General features: G+C 36.9%; 1 protein-coding gene across 2 annotated transcripts in view; it reads right to left on the bottom strand.

The window, feature by feature from the left end:
• Window positions 1-2,472: 2,472 nt before the first annotated feature.
• FBXO9 (F-box protein 9) overlaps window positions 2,473-20,033 on the bottom strand; it is a 36,404-nt gene continuing 18,843 nt past the window's right edge. Inside the window, exons 5-14 of one of the 2 annotated variants that reach the window (XR_006356420.1) lie at window positions 18,650-18,749; window positions 12,634-12,764; window positions 11,600-11,714; window positions 10,234-10,352; window positions 9,903-9,993; window positions 8,880-8,975; window positions 8,649-8,742; window positions 4,752-4,903; window positions 3,987-4,082; window positions 2,473-3,058 (exon numbers count right to left, since the gene is read on the bottom strand). Coding sequence is in view for 1 of the 2 variants with exons in the window: in XM_044004881.1 (XP_043860816.1) it covers window positions 2,950-3,058; window positions 4,752-4,903; window positions 8,649-8,742; window positions 8,880-8,975; window positions 9,903-9,993; window positions 10,234-10,352; window positions 11,600-11,714; window positions 12,634-12,764; window positions 18,650-18,749 (1,007 nt within the window). In the remaining variant the exon portion in view is untranslated. The remainder of the gene's footprint in view (window positions 3,059-3,986; window positions 4,083-4,751; window positions 4,904-8,648; window positions 8,743-8,879; window positions 8,976-9,902; window positions 9,994-10,233; window positions 10,353-11,599; window positions 11,715-12,633; window positions 12,765-18,649; window positions 18,750-20,033) is intronic. The other variant, XM_044004881.1, reaches the window with a different exon arrangement.

Genomic DNA, 20,033 nt, shown 5'->3' with positions numbered 1-20,033 from the left:
AAAAAAAAAAAAAATCAATTGAGAGAGGTAGAAGAAAAAATGGGAAGAGAAATGAAAGCAAAACAAGAAAACTATGAAAAAAGAATCAGCAGCTTGGAAAAGGAAGCACAAAGATTGACTGCAGAAAACAATTCCTTAAAAAGGAAATGACAGAAGGGGAGAAACTGAGAAGACTGACATGAACTGATTCAAAGTGAAGCAAGCAGAACTAGGAGAATGATTTGTACAACACCAAAACTTGAAAGATTCAGGAACTCTTATTAATTCAATGACTTAACTGAGGACAACTCCAGAACATTCACAATAAAACATGTTATCCACTTCAGATAAAGAAAAGATAGACTCAGAGGGCAAATCAAAGCATTCCTTTTAACATGGCTAATGTGGAAATGTTTTGCTTGACTATACATATTTGTAACAAATGAGTTTTGTTTTTCTTGTTTTCTCAATGATGGATGTGGGAAAAATAAAATTGAATTAAAGGAAAAAAAAAGCTACTGTTTTTAGCATTAAGGTGACTGAAAATGAGCAAAAAAAAATTTGCTTAATTACCACGAAGGCTTTATTTACAAACTTGGTATCCACCGGCAATGTCTATTAACAGAGTTTACTTATTGTCAGCTCTCAATTATCCAAGACAGAGGGAAGAAGGGCAGGACAGATAATATATTTGACTTTGTATTGGTGGGCTCATATGAATATGTCAGATGTTTGGGTAACTGACCTTTCAGATAAAACTAATAAAGTCATATTGTAAATATCTGGTCCATTTAATTCATACTGCTATCTTCTTCAGAATCCTTCCTGGCTACTCACTTCTCTCTGGGCCATGACCGCATCATTTTTTTTTTTTTACCACATCACTTCTTAAAGCTAATACAAAGCACCCATCCAAAGCCAAGTTGCCTTCTCTCCCCAAACTTCCAACATGAGGTTCCTGTGTTCCTGAGAAGCAGTTTGGCACAGAACATAGAACTTGACCCAAAGCCTCAAAGGCCTGGGTTCAAGTCCTCTCTCTGACACATATTGGTTAAGCAAGTAGCTTAATCTCTCAGTGTCCCAAGTAGACTAAATTTCAGAGGTGTGACCTTCACTGGTGGAAGGAATTCTCCTTCACTGGGAATTCCCTATAGCAATGAAGGCATGGGTCCTGGTTCCACCCCTATGTCCCAAGACAATGAAATGGAGTTATTTGAAAGGTTTCTCATATGTGGGCGTACAAATAAATAAAAGATGTCCATCTTATGCACAAAAAAAAGTTTTCATATATCTCATAAGAATTTTCCTTTCAGCTCTACTTGATTTACAACTAGAAGGGGGCTTCATGTCATGTTTCTGTTGACAGGAAGGACAAATTGGGACAGTTCCATTGTTAAGTTTTTTTTTTTGAGGGGGGGGGGAGCTAGGTGGCGCAGTGGATAGAGCACTGGCCCTGGAGTCAGGAGTACCTGAGTACCTAGCTCTAGGCATTTAGGTAGCAGAGCTGGGAATGGAATGGGTCTTTCCTGACTCCCAATCCAGTACTCTTTCCACCACACCATTCTAACACTGCAACCAAATTATGGACATTAGAAATCCCCCGCAACCTCAGGAAAATGAACAAGCACTCATGTAAATGTGAGGCAAGTTGGTATAATGGAAAGAAGATAAGCTCTACAAGAATGGCTTACTATTAAAATGAATGATCTGTCAAGGGCTTAGCACACAGTGCACCTGGCATAAAGTTGGTTCCTAATAAATTTCTGCTCCCTTCTCCACCCCAATTGTATGGAGGATAGACTGGGCAAGGGAGAGACCTGAGGCAGGGAGACCAATTAGGGTGATTGTATGAGTAGAGAGAGAAGGGGAAATATGCTAGAGATGTTATGCAAATAGAAACAAAAAGATTTGGCAAGTGATTAACTGTGGATGGTGAGAGGGACAATGAGGAGTGGAAGATGACAGAGGCTGTGGAACTGGCTTACTTGAAGGATGATCACCATCCTTCAACAGAGACAAGGAAATTCAGGTGAGGGGTAGGTTTGAAGAAAGGTAACGTGAATGAAGATGAGTCCTGACTCAGCCAGGAGGTTCTACCCTTTGATTTACTTTTCCAGGAGTAATGGAACCGCACTGAGCCATCCCCATTCTTGCCAAGTCCTTGGAATCGTTATGCTTGTGTGAGGCAGTGAGCCAAAGTCAGGGTGTAGTGTGTAGCTGTTTATTCTAACCTATGGAAGAAATGGCTCCAAGTTTCCTTTGGTTCACTTAATGTTTTGTGCTTTGGAGTAAATATAATGACTTTTTAAAAAGGCAAACCAGGGGGCGGCTAGGTGGCGCAGTGGATAAACCATCCGCCCTGGATTCAAGAGTACCTGAGTTCAAATCCGGCCTCAGACACTTGACACTTACTAGCTGTGTGACCCTGGGCAAGTCACTTAACCTTCATTGCCTCGCAAAAGGAAAAAAAAAGGCAAACCAGGTACATTTTCTTGAAAGAAACATTTATTTAGAATCTCTTGTTTCAAACAAATGTAGAACAACGTTTTGCTTTGTTGGTTTTTTTGCATTTTAAGTCTTCAGAGCACATATGCTATATGTTGCATGTGCAGCAAAATTCTTTTTCAGTAGAGCCCATCCCTGACTCAAGTAAATATTATAGTCATCAGGCAGATGAAGTTTTGCTTTAAAGATAACTGCTTATAGACCTGCTTGAAAAATGACATGATTAAAACAGTTCATATTGTTTCTGACAACATAAATGCTTAAGACAACTCATAATCTTAATTTCAAAACAAAACACTTTCGCAAATCAACTACCCCAAAATAAAAATATCAGTTTATACTTTTCTCAAAAGAACCTCAACAATTTAAAATAAGTTCCAAATATATACATATTCATAACTTAAGTGCTCTTTTGCTCTACACTTTAGACCCATGCAAGAGTTATAGAGGAAAGATGTAAAACTCTTAAAGAGGTTTTTCTGAGAATGCAGTAAAACTCTTCACTCTGGCAAAGAATAAGGGGGTATACATCTTGTCAATTTCAAAAGCTGTGACGGCAGTCTCACCAGTTGATCTAGAAAGAGAAGATCAAAATATTAATTTCTAATTAATTTAAATTCTCTTGAAATCCTTTTATATTTCTTACAGTACTTAGGATTTAGTCATTCAGAATTTGTATGATCAACAGTGTATCAAGGTAAAAGGGAGGAAAACAACAAATCTAGTCTTTTTTCTTTTAAAAATAGTTAAAGGGAGAAAAAAAGATAAGGAAACTAACCAACTGACCAGCAGCAAAAAAGGAAGCCACCAAGGCTACATTTGTCTTATTTCTGGGACCGACTGCCTTTCATGTTTGTCAGAACCAAATTACAGCTGCTTGCCACCTGTTTTGTACAACTAACTTCTGAGCTTGGTTCTACGCTGCTCGAGACCCTTCAGCTGACTACAGCAGTAGGAAAACTGCATTCTGGATTATCTACTGCTTTGAACTATGTGTGCCCCCATCCAAGGCCAGGGTTGGAAAGGAATGAAAATAGTCTCTCATGTCTACAGGAACTTCCCAATGGGTGAAGAAAATATATTATTTATATATCTGAAAGTGATATGATTTTAAAAAAATCTTTTAAAGCTCCCAAACCATGCTGGTAGAACTGTGTGAATAAATAGTACCCAGACCTTTTACCTCTCAAAATAGACACTTTAAGAAGAAAAGGTTATCTTATTAGAAGTCAAATGCCAGTGTTCTCTCAAACATAAATAAAAGAATTTGATTATCTCTGCAAACTAATCTCTCCTTTCTCTAACTTAAAAAAGAAAAACTGGCTTTTATGCCACACAATTAACAGCATTTGCATGTTAAGACTATTTTTTCACTACATGTTTCATACAGGTACATCCTGTCTCCCCAATTAAGCCTGCTGAGGGGCAGAGCCTACAGTTATGTCTCATATTTTTACCATCTCTCTTGCTAGCTAGTATGTAGCACAATAACGGGTACATACTTCAAAAGGTCCGCAGTTTCACTGGTGCGGGGTACTCCTTCCCTGGTTGAAGATCACCACCCCTCGCATGCCTTAGTAGATGGTCTTCATGAAATGCTGTGGCCAAAAAAGATAATAAATGATCACCTGGTGGCCAACCTTCTGGTGATGAGTTTCTCTGAACTTACTAGGCTGATTCTCAGATGACAGACATAGTCTGTCAATGGTCTGGTACTCAAAGTCCTTCCAGCTTAGGAGGAGGTAGCACAGCTTGTGCTTACTTAGCGTAACATTTGAGAACCCAGGATCACTTCCAGACTACGAGGACACAAGGAGTAGGGTTTGAGAGGAGGGATGATGACAAGGTAGATGCTGAATAAATATTTTCCAGTTGACTACTAATGAAAGGGAGTTAGGGCATGCATAGTTCAGAAGAGTGGATAACCCAAAAGTCACTTATATCTGGTCTGAGAATGCACTACTTGATGTTCTGAGAAGAATAATGTTCCTAACTAAGCTTTGCTTACTATAACAATAAAACTAAACGGCAGTGGAATTAAGGGAACCAAAGTTTAAAAGGCACAAAAGAGAAAAGAAGGAAATAGTTCAGCATTCACATTTTTTCTTGTATAATTTATATAGTCAATACACAGTAAATGAGTGCCATCATTCTACTCTGCAAGGAATTTCATCTACCATGAAGAATGCAAAACCTGATAGCCTGGGGAAGAAATGAAAACCTTACTGTGTATACCTATCCTTACTACACTCAAGACATTTGCTTACTTGTAAGTAATGTGGCAGGAATGATGTATCCAGACAAGCTTGTTGAATCTCTGATGGCCACTGGAACAGAGCTGGAGACCAACATGAAAACTCTGATCTGTTTCTTGCACAGGGACTCGACGAAAATACCTATATTTGTAGTCAATTGGTTTCTATAAAAGAAAAGGTAAATAAGACCTAAGAACCTTCTCTACTCCAATGATTATTTTTATGTGTTTTAAGTCAAAGTCACAAAGACATCATTAATATCCTATATGTCTACAGTTTGCACCTTTTCAAAGCACTTTCTTAGTTAACCTCTCATTTACTTCATCACAAAAATTCTGTGAAATACACAAGGTGGGTAGAATTACCCCAGTTACTTGCTTGGGTTTGTTGGGGGGTTTTTCAGCTGAGAAAACAGGCTCAGGGAAGGGAATGACATTTAGCAAACCAGTCAGTGGAAGAAGCATGAAAAGAACTTGGGCCCCAGGCTCCTGGTACAAGGCAGCCTTCTACTATTATACCCCATAGTTTCTAATACCCAGATTTTCCAACTCTCAATCCACTGCTGGACTTAGACACACTTGGATCTCCCTTCAAGGTGAAAATTTGTAAAGAAAAAGAAAAATAAGAGCAATTTATCTTTTGCAATAATAAGGTAGATGTGTTTGTTTATTGTTTCATGGTAGGACCCACTAAAAACAAAATTAATACTGCATCAAGTGGGTTTAAAAAACACATTACAGGGGCAGCTAGGTGGTGCAGTGGATAGAGCACTGGCCCTGGAGTCAGGAGTACCTGAGTTCAAATCCAGCCTCAGACACTTAACACTTACTAGCTGTGTGACCCTGGGCAAGTCACTTAACCCCAATTGCCTCACTAAAAAAAAAAAAACAAACAAAAACACATTACGATGTAAACATTTATAAATTTGTATTTCTTTTTAGGGATAAAAACAGATGGTTTTATATCCCCTTACAGTGTTCATAAGAGAACTTTTAGAATGTCCAGGTGTCTCCTATGACACTACCCTAGGAGTAATACTGTCAAAATCATAGTCAGCCACGATCTCTGCTACCTCTGTGGCCACCTTCCCAAGCACCAGCTGCCAGCTGAAGGTGGGGCAGGGAGGGCAGCAGCAGATGGTCACACAGACCAAATCCTGTCCTATGCATTTCACTACATGATGCATAGGGCTACAGGACCAAATCATACATGCTCAATTGCATTTAGGAACCACTTAATCCCTTAAAAGACAATAAGTGACTATTTCTATCAGCTCATAAATGACTACCTGAGATATAGAAGGGGGCAGGGGTGGAAATGTACAGAAAGTGAACATTCACAGAATGTCGAGATAATAAAAACCTAAGAATGTCATGACACCAGAAACCACACCTGTTTAAACTGTTTTCTTTTTTCCAAGAGAAGAAAAATAAAAAGGTCTTTTTCTACCTTGTTTTCAATGGGAAGAGAAATTATTCTCTAGAAGTATCCTTGACAAATCAATCAAGCAGTAAGTCAAAAAAATGTTTAATAAGGGCCTATGTGTTTGGAATTTAAGTGCTAGGAATATAAAGGGGGAAAAAATCCAACAGCCCCTGCCTGAAAGGTACATACATTTATAAGGGGAAGTCTGTTTGTCTGTCTGTCACCCTCACACACACACACACACACTAGCAGAGGAAGTACAAGTAGGTAGAGAGGCATTAGGAAAGGCCTCACACAGATGACATGAGCTGAGCTTTGCCAGATAGCTGAGATTAAGAGACAAAGATGAAGGAGTGGATCCCAGACATTAGGCACAGTTTGTATAAAAGTACGGAGACAAAATAGGGAATTTGGGGTATGAGGAACAGCAAGGTCCATCTGTACTGAAGTCTCATCAGTGGAGGGGAGTAATGTACCATAAGGCTAGAAAGGGAGGGCTGAGCCAGGTTGTGAAAGACTTTAAATGACAGAGGAGTTTGTAATTGAGCCGAGAGGCTTTAGGGAAGCCACTGGAGTTTATTGAGAAGCAGAGTGAAATGGTCTTACCTATATTTTAGAACTATCACTAACAAATGTATGGAGAATGGATTGGAAGGTAGGGAGACCAATTATGGACATTGCAGTCATCAAGTGAGAAGGCCCTGTACCAAGGTTGACAACTATGTGAGTAGAGAGAAGGGGACAGATGCAAGTGATGTCGTGGAGGCAAAATCAATAATATTTGGCAAATGATTGAGCATATGGGATAAGCAACAGTGAGAGGTCAAGGATATCTAAGGTTATAGAACTGTGTAACTGGAAAGACAGTGTTACCTTCAATAGAAAAAGGGAAGTAAGAAAAAGAAATGGTTGGGAATAAAGATAACGAGTTATGTTTTGGACATACTGAGTTTGAAATGCCCATAGGACATCCTTTTTATAATGTCCAATAAGCAATTGTTGATTCAGAGATGGCACTAAGGAGCCTAGGGCTGGAGATTATGCACACATACATACACACTTACATATATACATGTACACACACAAATATACATACATATAAATGCATGCTTGCATACATACATAGCATTCCTCTGCACAAAGATAATTGGGCCCATGGGGACTGATAAAGATCACCAAAAGGAAGAGAAAATGGCACACCAGAGAATTTTGTGATATACCTATAACTAGGGGGCACGATATGGAAGGATGATCAACAAAGAAAAATGAGAAATGGTCAGACAGGTAGGAGACCAAGAGAGCAGTCTCATGAAAGCAGAGTAGACTCTCTAGGAGGAGAGGGTCGAATGCTAAAGGGAGGTCAAGAAAGTTGAAGATTATGAGAAGATTTTATGAGCCAAGAAATGTTTGGTAACTTAAAAAAGGGCAGCTTCAAATGAATGATGAGGGTAGGCAAAAGGGTTGAGAACTGAGAGAAGAGGAAGTGAAGTAACATGTGTCAAGACAGTTTTTTCCTAGGAATTTGACAATGAAAGGAAGGAGAGACAGAGGGTGGTAGTGTGACAGGATAAAAGGATCACATTATTACTATTTCTGTTTTTTTTCAGATTGGCTCTTCCTCTCTCCCCCAGGCTGGAAGTACATGGACCAGTCACAGACCTAATTCCAATACTGATATAGAATCTTTAAACTGTTGTTTTTCTTTTCTTTTCTTGGGCGGTGGGGCAATGAGGGTTAAGTGACTTGCTCAGGGTCACACAGTTAGTTAAGTGTCAAGTGTCTGAGGCTGAATTTGAACTCAGGTCCTCCTGAATCCAGGGCTGGTGCTTTATCCACTGTGCCACCTAACTGCCCCTGTTGTTTTTCTGATCTGGGACAGTTTGTCCCTTGTCCCTCAGCAGCATGGTTCCCAAAGGCCCACCACATTAGCACTGGACTAAGTGCAGACACTCAACTGGCTTTAGCCCTAAAACTACCAAACTCACAGTAAGCCCTAAAAATTAGCAGTCTAGAAAACCAGTTCTATTCAGATACAAATTATGAGGTATTCTTATTTTTTTTTTAATGGCATGGTTCCTGTCACCAATGAGGCAGTAATTTCTTGTCTCTTAAGGGACAGCACTAATGAATACTAAATTGAAGAAAGAAAACAATTGACTCTTTCTTGTGTGACTGATCAATCAGCCAGTATTTATTATGCACTGACTCTGAACCAGGCACTGGACTAGAACCTGATGATGGAAAGAAAAAGTGAAATAGTCCTGCCCTCAAGAAGCTGTTCCATCAAGGAGAAGCAGGCATACGTTTTACACACAATACAAGCAAAGTAAATACAAAGGATTGGTGGGGTTGGGGGTGGAGGAAGAATCTGGTGTGAAGGGAGGTCTCAGGTCCAAGGCAATACTGAAGGAGGTTCTTCAGGGAGTCACTTTGGTGGCTGTGAGCGCAGAACAAACTGGGAAAGGACAAGACTAACACACTTACTTCTTCTTTTTTCTTGGTTATCACAGCAAATACTTTGGTTTGATTGTCTGTGTCCTGGGACAAGCGATAATGACCAAGTAGGATTGCATCAGTTCTAAAATAAGAGAAAAACCCATTAGTTATCTTTTAGATATATGTAAGCCATAAGAGAAAGGAGACCAATGAGTGATGGACTCTGTAACAAGTAACTCTAACATGTAGATTGGATGAAAGGACTCAACAAATAAAAACCTGCTATTCTTAGTTCGTAAACGGGGAACAATGGACTGTGGCTCTTCCGGGGTCGTCAGCACCAGAACTTGACCATCAGGAAAGAATCTCATATATCTGTGTTTGAGAAAAAGAGAAAAAAGAACCCCAAAACACTACTGACACAAGTTTACGATATATAAAAACTGGAAAAGCTAAACAAACTATGCTTTCTAGGTTAAGATCTTCAGGTACTATGGGGATAGGAAAGTGTCAAGGTGGGTGGTAAGCATTATTCTATCTGAAGAAGCCAAACATTTAAAACATACTAATCTGTAGGACACTGAGGTTAATTCTATACATCATGCTGTGTCTATAAAACTTGTATCTCACAGTCTAAATACAACTGATTGAATAGCATAAAATAAAGACGACTGACAGCCCTAGGAGTTGATGATAAAAAAAAAATTGAAGTTATTTTTATCTTTCTTAAAAGAAGAAACTTAAATTTTGAGCTTCACTCACTGAAAGAATATTAAGTATGAAAAAGCTGTTGTTATTTTTGATAGGTAGATCCATGTCAAGCAGCACTGCTAGTCAACCTAAGAATAGATATTTCCATACTAAGAAAGTTTTACTGCTGACTCAGTAAAAAAAAAAAATTTATAAGAATAAGACATTGAAGAAGAATGACAAGATATCTGAACAGGTAAACTAGTGGTGGTGGTAGTAAATTAGTACAATAATGGTAAAAGAGATTCTGGTAAGTTTATATCCATATATTGAATAGTTGAGCAAAGAGAATTGTAAATGTCCAGAATGTCTTTTGGTGTAACTAGAAAAACTGAAATATGACTTCTAACTAAAGTGCTTAGAGTATAGCTTCTGAATAATATAATACTGACAGAAGGGACATTTTGTATATGAATGCCATGCTGTGTCTGAGCAGATAACTAAGATGAAAAAAGACCCAAACGAATTTGCACTGGACAAGTACAATTTTCCTATCTGAATCATACTTGGATAGGTATAATTTTTCACTCACTCAGTTTACTACAGTTGTACCTGTAATATTCCACTTGGTGCCAGGCCCGATAGAAACCATCAAGTGACTGTTCGCCTTGACGTATATATGTTGTTTTGCTGATATAAACTCCTATAGAAAAAGAACAGATTCTTAAAAGCAAGGTCATAAAAAGAAAAAAATACTTTAAAAACCACAACTGTGTATAAGATGAGAAATCTTTATGTCCCTCTAGCCCCACTTTTGTCCTCTAAACATTTTCTACTAAATATGCTGACTGTTATAATTCCATTTCAGCAAATAAATACATGGTATTTAATAAAGGTTCATGCTACTTTTCCATACTTCCTGACTTCTAAAAGCTTAACTTACCATCAAACCGAACACGGGGCCGTTCTAAAAACATCTCTCTCCAGGAGGTGTAAGGAACAAGTTTAATACAACTTCTGCCCCAAACTTTCAAGCAGGCTAAACGCCAGATTTCAGGGTCCCTAGGTAATTAGAGCACATGTCCAACTTCATTATACTGAATGGAGTAAGTCCCACTACTTGGAGACATAGAGAAATATATCAGTTATAGTAGTGCAAAGGGATTAAATAAGTCTTTACCTAACTTTAAATTTACTACTTTTTGACTGAAATGACAGCTTGCAGCCACGGGAGTCAATAATTTAAAATGTTAATTTTTGAAACTCCTTTTATAGTTTTATTTAGCCATTATGTTTCTCTAAGGACTATGCTTTAACTGCTTTTACACAATAAGATAACACACAAAAAACCTGTTCTAATGAAAATTTCTCCTTTCTAATTGTGCCCCTACAATATTGTTCTCTATAAGAAAAAAATTAAAGGAATACAAGAATGCTAAGTTCTTCAAAAATTAAATGTCAATATAGTAATAAGTTCTTAATGCTGGTTAAATGATGTCACAGAAATCCACTGAAATCAAGAATTTTTTATAAATAATAAAATGAAGAAATTTATATAAATTTTAAATAGGCTAAATACTTAAGATTCTAAAAAAAACAAAAATTTACCCCTGAAAATTTCTTCCAGTTTCAGGTGTCAAAACATCCAAATGTTTGCTTGACACAAATAGGCAGCAAAATATTAAGACTAAGACAGTTAATAAAACCCCATCCCCATACGCCAACACACACACACACAGTTTGCTCTGATCTAAATGCAAACCACTACTTATCAAAGATTTACTAAATTAATTTATATGTATCACTTAAGACTGTACCGAATGATAAAAAATAATGGTAGCAATAAGATTTCTCAAAAAGATTTCTTTCCTAAATTAGTTTGGCTGGCATGAAAACTACCCACTGAAAGTAGCACACTATTCTGCATGAAAACAGATTAAGTTACATTCAGCTTCCTGAATAATTAGGTTACACAAATCTCTTCAGAAAACTGTACTATAGCTTTATTCAGAACACTGTTAGTTCATAAGATTTGGAACTGGAAGAGATCTTTGACATTTTATAATCCACCCATTTTATAGATGATAAACTAAGGCTTAGGCTTGCTCAAAGTCATACAGATACAGATTTACATAGATTCAATATTCCAATCTGGGTTTTCCAATGTGAAATTCAGTACTTTTTAAACTATAACCACGCTAAAGTTCTGAGTATACCATTTTATCAAATTGTACAACTAATAATGATATAGCCTTCCCTCAACCATGTCATTTGGCTACTGAGTTAAATTCATTTCAAAGAGTTAATACCTGGCACAAATATAGAATCCTCTGCACACGAGAGACAACTGTTCTAATGACCGAAGATCCAAATCACTAGAAACCACCCATCGGAAAATATACATTAGGACTTCCATTGGCAAAACTGCAGACAGAAAACAATCATTACAACGGCCATCTTGTTAAAAAAGGTTTTTCTTATATACCATTATCACTATCTTACTCCTGTTTTCATATAAAGCCCATGAATCGGTGGTTTCTATTTAACTAAAAATAGATAAATTATATTCTCTGTGTATAGCAAATTGCGTATATTTGCCTTCGCCTAATCCACATTTCTGTGCAAGATGCTTCTTGTCATCCCAATCTACTTCAAGGAAGAAATAACTTTTTGTTTAAAGTTTGGAACGAAAATAAGGCTCCAATAAAGAAAGCAGATATCTTCATATATTATCCAAAACCCTTTCTTCATACCACCACTTTCGCCACTCCCCTATCTAAATATCTTATAATGCCTGATAGCACAGAAGATATAGGGAATTCCTTAAATACAAGAATAAGTATTACAGACCTGCCTCCATGTCTAATCTATATTGCTCTTGATAGCAACAAAATACTGTCTTATTAAATCTTTTGCACTTGCTTGAAAATTTCCAATTGTCTTTTGGGTCTGTAAATTCCCAGGGTAAATTTAACATATTTGCTTCAGGTAAATAAAATATAAGCATTTTTAATCATTCACACTATCCCCAAATTCCTATAAATGTTTTGCTGGCTTATAAAATCTTTGAATTTTTTCTAAGTCTCTTAGCTCCATTACAATATACAATCTTGACTCAACCACCTAACTTACCAACTTTTACCTTCTCTCTGCCTAAACCAGAAAAAAAATTTTAATTGTCAAAATACATATTAAGGAAATAGTTTTTTTTCCTACACTGCAAGCCAGAACAACTGCTATATAGCCAGTAAAGAATCTGAAGATTTGATAAGCTTAATACACTTATAACTGATCTTAAGTAACAAGTATTTCTTGTCAAATTACAACATCTAAGATTTCATACCTGAAATGTGCGTTTGACTGGTGTCGAGATCAGGCTGACAAAGTTTGAGCATGGATTCCTGAAAAGTGAGTTGCTGCTGGAAGTAGGACAATAAATCTGCCATTTTGCTATCATCATCATTATCCTCAATGCTAGGGGCAAAGGAAGAAGAGAAAAGGGAAGAAATAAATAAACACTTTCAATCCGTATATTTTTAAATTGAAAATTGCCCTTTCCAAGCTCTCCCAACACAGGAAATGGTGCGACAGATTTCCCGATTTGCAAAGAAATAACTATAGTTCTATACTTGGCCTTTAGAAAAAAGAAATTCAATAATGTCCATTCTGATTCCAAGAGGTTTGGAGTGTTTTGCCAACAGTTGATCAGGATTTAATGAGGAGTGCAGCTTTTTTTAAAATTTGTTTATTTGTCTGTTTGTTTATTTATTTTTGGTGAGCCAATTGGGGTTAAGTGAGTTGCCCAGGATCACACAGCTAGTAAGTGTTAAGTGTCTGAGGCCAGATTTGAACTCAAGTACTCCTGACTCCAGGGCCGGTGCTCTATCCACTGCGCCACCTAGCTGCCCCCGCCACCAAGCTGCCCCATGTAGTTTTATTTTTAAATACTACATAGGTTTCATGAGATAAGTACAAAAGGTAACTTCAAAGATTAAAAGTTTTATAACTATGTGGCATCATATGGTTGATGTGGTTTATGTATCAAATCCTTCTTGAAAGAATAGTAGAGCAGATGCAATACACAGGTGGAAGCTCACCTTCTAAGAATTTCTTAACGGATGTGTCCTAATTTAGTCCACCTTCAGTAAAGGAATAGAGTCAACTGGAAAATTTAAGCAGGACCTTTAAGGCACCTATCAGTACAAACAACCTTGTGATTCAGAGCTTTAGGAAAGAGAAAGATTAATTTCAACATTCTGTCCTTCTTTCCCTAATGTAGTTAGCTTTGAAGATAAAAAGACTTAACAAAAGGTTCAGAAGAAGCTAAGAATTAGAGAGCTAAGAAGGCTTTTTGATAATGGAAGGCATGTTAAGTTTAGGAACCAGGATAACAACAATTGCACTACCAACCTTAAAGGATTTTTATGAGGAAGGCACTTTACCTAAGTGCTACATAAATATGAAATATAATTATTATGCAAACAAGTGCTTTTTTCTGAACAATTTTATAAGAAAAAGCAGAGAACTTAACTTTCATTAAGAGAGATCATCTTAAATACTTTTCATAGCACTGAAAGTGTTTTAAAGGGAAGATGGAGGAAAAATATTTTTATATTATGTTCAGTACAACTATCTTCCACAAGTAATGTGATGCAGATATCCCTATATAAGATTTTTTTTAAAAAGCTACTGTTGGAGAGCTGACCCCACTTACATCTGGGAAACGTTTTGAGTATATTTGACAGAAGTGTTGAACGCATTGGAGAGTCAGATTAAAATATTATTTGAACCCTTAAAAAGGAAGCCCAAGAACTTATTCGTGTCCATTCTCCAAAATCTCCTAAATTGACAGAAAGTGCATCCCCAAAGAGACAATGCACATCACCTCTGTGTAAAGAGCAGATTTCACAGGAAACTTTGCCAAAGGATTCACCAAAATCTTGGGCATATGATGGACAGTCAAAGTCTCTACCAGTCACTTATTGTAATAACTATTCTGATAATTCCCACCTAGGCTTACTCCCCAAAATAGCTTTCAATTCTACAAGTGATCTGTACCGATTGGAATGACGCCACCTGCTGGAAACTTACTGTAGAAGAGTTCCACCCATGAAGTGAAGGTCTTTGAGGGCAAGACCAGGAGTCTTTTCTTTGGAGTCAGGAACTGACGTTGGCTAGTGGGAGGAAGAAGGAAGAGACTGGCGCTCTGTCTCGCTCTTTTCCTGAGGACGCTGGTGGAGAAGGGAGCTAGAAATGCACTTTCCCTTTAACAGATAGGAATCTAGGCCTTCTCTCTTTACCAAATTCTTATTCTCCTTAATAAATGCTTAAAAGTCTAACTCTTGCTAAAGCTTATAATTTATTGGCGACCACTCATTAGATATTTTAGACAGTTTAGCTAGAATTTTAGCTTTAACAGATCTTAGAAAAGAGCCTCAAACTCCCAAGAGAGGAAAATGAAGGTTCTCTATTGCATCAGTGGCAGACATCTTCAGGAAAAAACGCGGCTGTATGTAGAACCCAATAATCTCACTTTTATTGACTGTGAACATTCCAGGTTCTTCACAACACTTATGTAGCTAAATTTAGCAGTTATCTTGACCACTGCATTCATACTTTGGTTAAGCTTTATGGTTTCTCTCACTGTGCCACTAATATTACTGGATAAATGAATAGGAAACAAGGTGCTAGATCAGTAAAGAATTTATTAGAATGGGATCAAAATGCTTGCTTCATTTTTAAGTGTTAGAATACTTTTGAAACAGATTTTATTTAAAAGCTTTTACGGAAAACAAAATTATGGAAGGAATTCCTCAGGCTAAGCAATTGAAGGTGAGGAAAGATGACTTCATTTATATGGTCATCATCTTTTTTAAAATGTACACACGTAAAATTGTAATGTAAGGGGGCAGCTAGGTGGTGCAGTGGATAAAGCACTGGCCCTGGATTCAGGAGGACCTGAGTTCAAATTCAGCCTCAGACACTTGATACTTACTAGCTGGGTGACCCTGGGCAAGTCACTCAACCCTCACTGTCCCGTGGGGTGGGGGGAATTGTAATGTAATTGTTTCCCTTTCCTATTATACCTTATATTATAAAATCTATACTCATGTTACCACCCCTACTATAGTATAAACTCAATGATGGCAGGAATTGTGTCTTAATTCTTCTTTGTATGGCTCATATGACATTAGCAGCTACTCAATAAATACTGATTAATAAACAAAAAAATTATTTAAAAATATTTAACAAAATAAATAAAAACAACACAAATAGTGTTAATTTGTGGTTTTCAAAGTCAGTATGTGTCATTGTCGTTCATTCCCCCCCCCCCCGTTTCTATTTGAATCTGACACCACTGGGTTTTTGGTTTGTGGGGGTTTTTTTGGTGAAACAATTGGGGTTAAGTGACTTGCCCAGGGTCACACAGCTAGTAAGTGTCAAGTGTCTAAGGTCGAATTTGAACTCAGGTTCTCCTGAATCCAGGGCCAGTGTTTTATCCACTGCGCCATCTAGCTACCCCATGACACCACTGCTGTACACAGTACCATTAAAAGGACAAGTGGGTAAATAGTCTGATTTGCTTATAAAGTGATCTAAGCAAAATACAGTTTTTCTAAAACTTGGTATTTAAGATGGTTTCTAGAAACTTAGTATTTATATTGGAAAATGTTTCTAAACATATAAAGAGCTTGTGGCAACTCAAAAGCTAAGACTTGAGTAGAAGTGTCTTTCCTTCTCTTCAGCTACAAACTAAGGGTAGGGTGGGTGTGGCATGGGGGGGACAGACTATGGTATCCAGAGCTAAAAGGTACCTCAAAGTACATCTAGTTTGATCCCTTCATTTTACAGGTTTGCTTTACAGATTTACCAAGTGAAGATATTTTTAAATTAAGTTCACTGCTTGTAATGGGCAATATATTGTCCAAAGAGGAAAATTATTCCACTGATTAAAATCTAGAGTTTGATATTCATTTCTCATTTTAAACCTGGCAATTTAATGTTTTGCTTAATATTTTTTGCACACATTCGAGTTTCTTTACTCTCATTCTAATACCAGTAAAAGATGCCTTTTGAAATTTAAGCTTCTTTTTTTTTTAAAGCAAAACATCTCACCATAAGCATTTGAAGTAGGTGCTATCATTATCCGAATTTTACAGATTAAGAACCAAGTCAGGGGGAAGGTTAGTGATTTGCCCAGAGTTGCATAACCAGTGTCTGAGGCAGAACTTAAACCCACATCTTATTCCAAGCCCAGCACTCTATCCATTACAAAACTCTGCCTCTCATCTCTCATAAGTTCTAAGGCATGATGTACTTTAAAATTTCTACCAATAAAAAAAAAAAATGGATTAAAACTGAAAAAAAAAAGTTTTGGTCTTGACCTGTGATTTCTTTTTTCTTTTTTTTTTAATAGAATTTTATTTTCCAAAATATATGTAAAAACAAAATTTTAACATCAATTTTTTAAAACTTTGTGTTCCAACTTCTCTTCCCCCCTCCATTCCCATCCCCCACCCACAAGAACTCAAGCAATTCAAAATAAGTTATACATGAGTAGTCATGGAAAAATTCCCATGTTAGCTAGTTGTGAGAGAAAACAGTCAAAAAAACCAAAACTTCAGATTAAGGAATTGTCAAAGAGGAAAAGAAAAAAAAATTAAAAATGTGTTTCCATCTGTTTTCAGATACTATCAGTTCTTTCTCTGCAGATGGGCTGCAATCTTCATAAGTCCTTCATGGTTATATTGGATCATTGCCTTGCTGAAAATAACCACATGCTTCCCAGCAGATCATCCCCCACTATTGCTGTTATTTTGTATACAGTACATTTCACTCTGCTCAAGTACAAAATTTTTTCAGCCTGAAGTGTCCACTAGCACATACAATCAGCATAGTGATGCTTTGAGATTTGATGACATCCTAAAGCAAGATATTTCAATTTCCTTTGGAACCTATATCTAAGACTTTGGATTGCAGTAGTACTACATACTTACTAAGAATGAAAATAATTACTGAGTACGTCCTAGGTGGAAAAGGCACTGTGCCAAATGTCAAAGAATTGAAAGAAGAATGATACATAGTCTCTGCCCTCTAGAAGCTTAAAAATTAGTAAGAAAGATAAGACATACACAACTGTGATACAAGATTGAGTGTGAAAATACAAAATGCTATGGGAGTTCTACTTGAGAGAAAGTTATCTCAGTAAAATACTCTTAAGTCAGAAGTGGTATTTGTTTTTGTTTTTTTACAAAGTCAGAGGACCAGGTTTCAAATCTTCCCTCACATGTTTACTTCCTGTGTGACCTTGGTGAAGTCACAAAATTCTTGTATCTCAGTATTGCCATCTGAAAATTGATAATTTTAACTTGATATAATCTAATGATTTCTTCTCATTCTATAGCTATAGTTTTATCATCAACAAGAATGGGATACTTGAAGACAGTTTAATGGAGGACTCAGAATTTTATCTGTAACCTTCAAGGTTTTGGGGGGGTTTTTTGGATTTTTTTGATAGCCTTCAAGTTTAGGTAGAATTTGACTCACCAGCAGTGAGGAGCCAGGGCTTTTTAGGTACAGAATATTAAATGGATGAAGAATAGGCAGAAAATGATCCTAATGAAGTATAATCATGAAAAGTGGTACTCAGGTACCTTTTGTCATGCTGGTACACTCCACCGATGGCTTCCAATCTAGCATTCTAGCTTCTAAGCTAAGGCTGTGCTTTTTCTTATTGGTAAGAGTTAAAATGTCCCCTGAGCTTAGTTCTGCTATACAGCTCTCCAGCATCTGACTCTATACTCTTCTATCTTTTGATCCAATAAGAATAATAAAATCTACACTACCAAAAAAAAAATGCTATGGGAGGTCAAAGGTCAAGTTCACTTCTAGATGGAAGGATGAAAGGAATTGAACAAGTAGAGCCAGGAGTAAGGGCATTCCAGGTAGAAGGAAGAATGTGAACTGGTTGTATTAGTTTAAATTAAATTACTGTTAAAGGCTGTTTAATTATATTTCAATCTTTTCCTAATTAAATTGAGTACTATTTAAAATGAAGGGATTTTAAAAGTTTAAAAGTTAATCAGTTTAATCCTTTTTGATAGCTTGTTTTTAACAACAAAATATTTCTCAATCACCAATTTTGGGCAAAGTCAAATAAACTGTTTAGAATTTTTATTTCAATGTTATACTACCAAATTTTCTTTCTTCCTTCAGAAATTCTAAAATGTTGATCTAAACATAATTTGGTTGAAAGTACATAATTACCACCCTTCTGTTATTATATATTTTGCCAACTGGGCAAAAATATTAAGTTTATCAGTCATTATGCCATAGAGTAGATCTAATTATATACTCACTAGCTATTTCCAACACCATCAACATCTGGAGACCGAGTGTAAGTAATCTTGAACTCTATATCAGGTACAAGCTGCATAGCCCTACGATAAAACTTGATGGCTAAAAGAAAAATAAAATGAAATTAGTTAAACATATTTTGTCATTTGCTCCATCTTATTTTTCTTTCTTTTTTTTTTTCCCCAAAGGACCTTGGTTCTTTATTTCTTTTTTTTTTTCCTTTTTGCAGGGCAATGAGGGTCAAGTGACTTGCCCAGGGTCACACAGCTAACAAGTGTCAAGTGTCTGAGGCCAGATTTGAACTCAGGTACTCTTGAATCCAGGGCGGATGGTTTATCCACTGCGCCACCTAGCTGCCCCCTTGGTTCTTTATTTAAAGTTTTGAGTTCCAAATTCTATCCCTCCCTCAATTTCGTCCTCCCTCCCATCCCCCCTCCCCAAGGTTTCAAGCAATCAGTGTAGGTTATACATGTGCAATTATGTAAAACATTACCATATTAGTCATTTTATATAAAAAGACAAGTAAAAAAAGAAAGCACAAAATAGCATGCTTCAGTCTGTGTTCAATCAATATCAGTTCTTTCTCATTATTAGTCCTTTGGGATTGTCTTGGATCATTGTATTGCTGAGAGTAGTTAAGTCATTCACGATTGCTCATAGAGCTATAATGCTGTCACTGTGCACAATGTTCTCCTGGTTCTGCTTACTTCACTATATATCAATTCATATGAGTCTTTCTAGGTTTTTCTGAAATCATCCTGCTTGTCATTTTTTATATAGCACAATAATATTCCATTATAATCATATACCACAGCTTGTTTAGTCATTCCCCAATTAAAGGACATTCCTTCAATTTCCAATTCTTACTACCACAAAAAGTTCCTATGATTATTTTTTGTACAATTTTTTTTCCTTTTCTCTTTTGTCAGTTACTGTTTTTAATTGTTTCCCTCCATCCTATTCCCTTTCCCATATTTACTCTATTATCCATGTTCTTTCCCTATCCCTCCTCAAAAGGGATTTGCTTCTGACTGCCCTCTCCCCCAATCTGCCCTCCCTTCTTTTACCCCTCCCTCCTTATCCCCTTCCCCTCCTACTTTCCAGCAGGGTTAGACAGATTACTCTACCCTACTGAGTGTGTGTATTATTCCCTCCTTGAGCAAACTCTGATGAGATTAAGGTCTTTGAGCTTATTCTGCTGAATGTAAGGTTCATTCACTGCCCTGCTCCGTCCCCATCTCTTCGCCCACTCCATAAACCCTTTCCTGTTTCTTTCAGGTAGGATTTCACCCCATTCTACCTCTCCCCTTCCCCCTCCCCTAGTGCATTCCCATTTGCTCCACCTTAATGGTGGTTTAATTTGATGATTTAAGTACACTAAAAATC

The sequence above is a fragment of the Dromiciops gliroides genome, chromosome 4 (assembly GCF_019393635.1).
Source record: "Dromiciops gliroides isolate mDroGli1 chromosome 4, mDroGli1.pri, whole genome shotgun sequence".
Classification (NCBI taxonomy): Eukaryota; Metazoa; Chordata; class Mammalia; order Microbiotheria; family Microbiotheriidae; genus Dromiciops; species Dromiciops gliroides.
The sequence above is the reverse complement of the archived record's forward strand: the minus strand, read 5'-3'. Positions and strand labels throughout refer to the sequence as shown.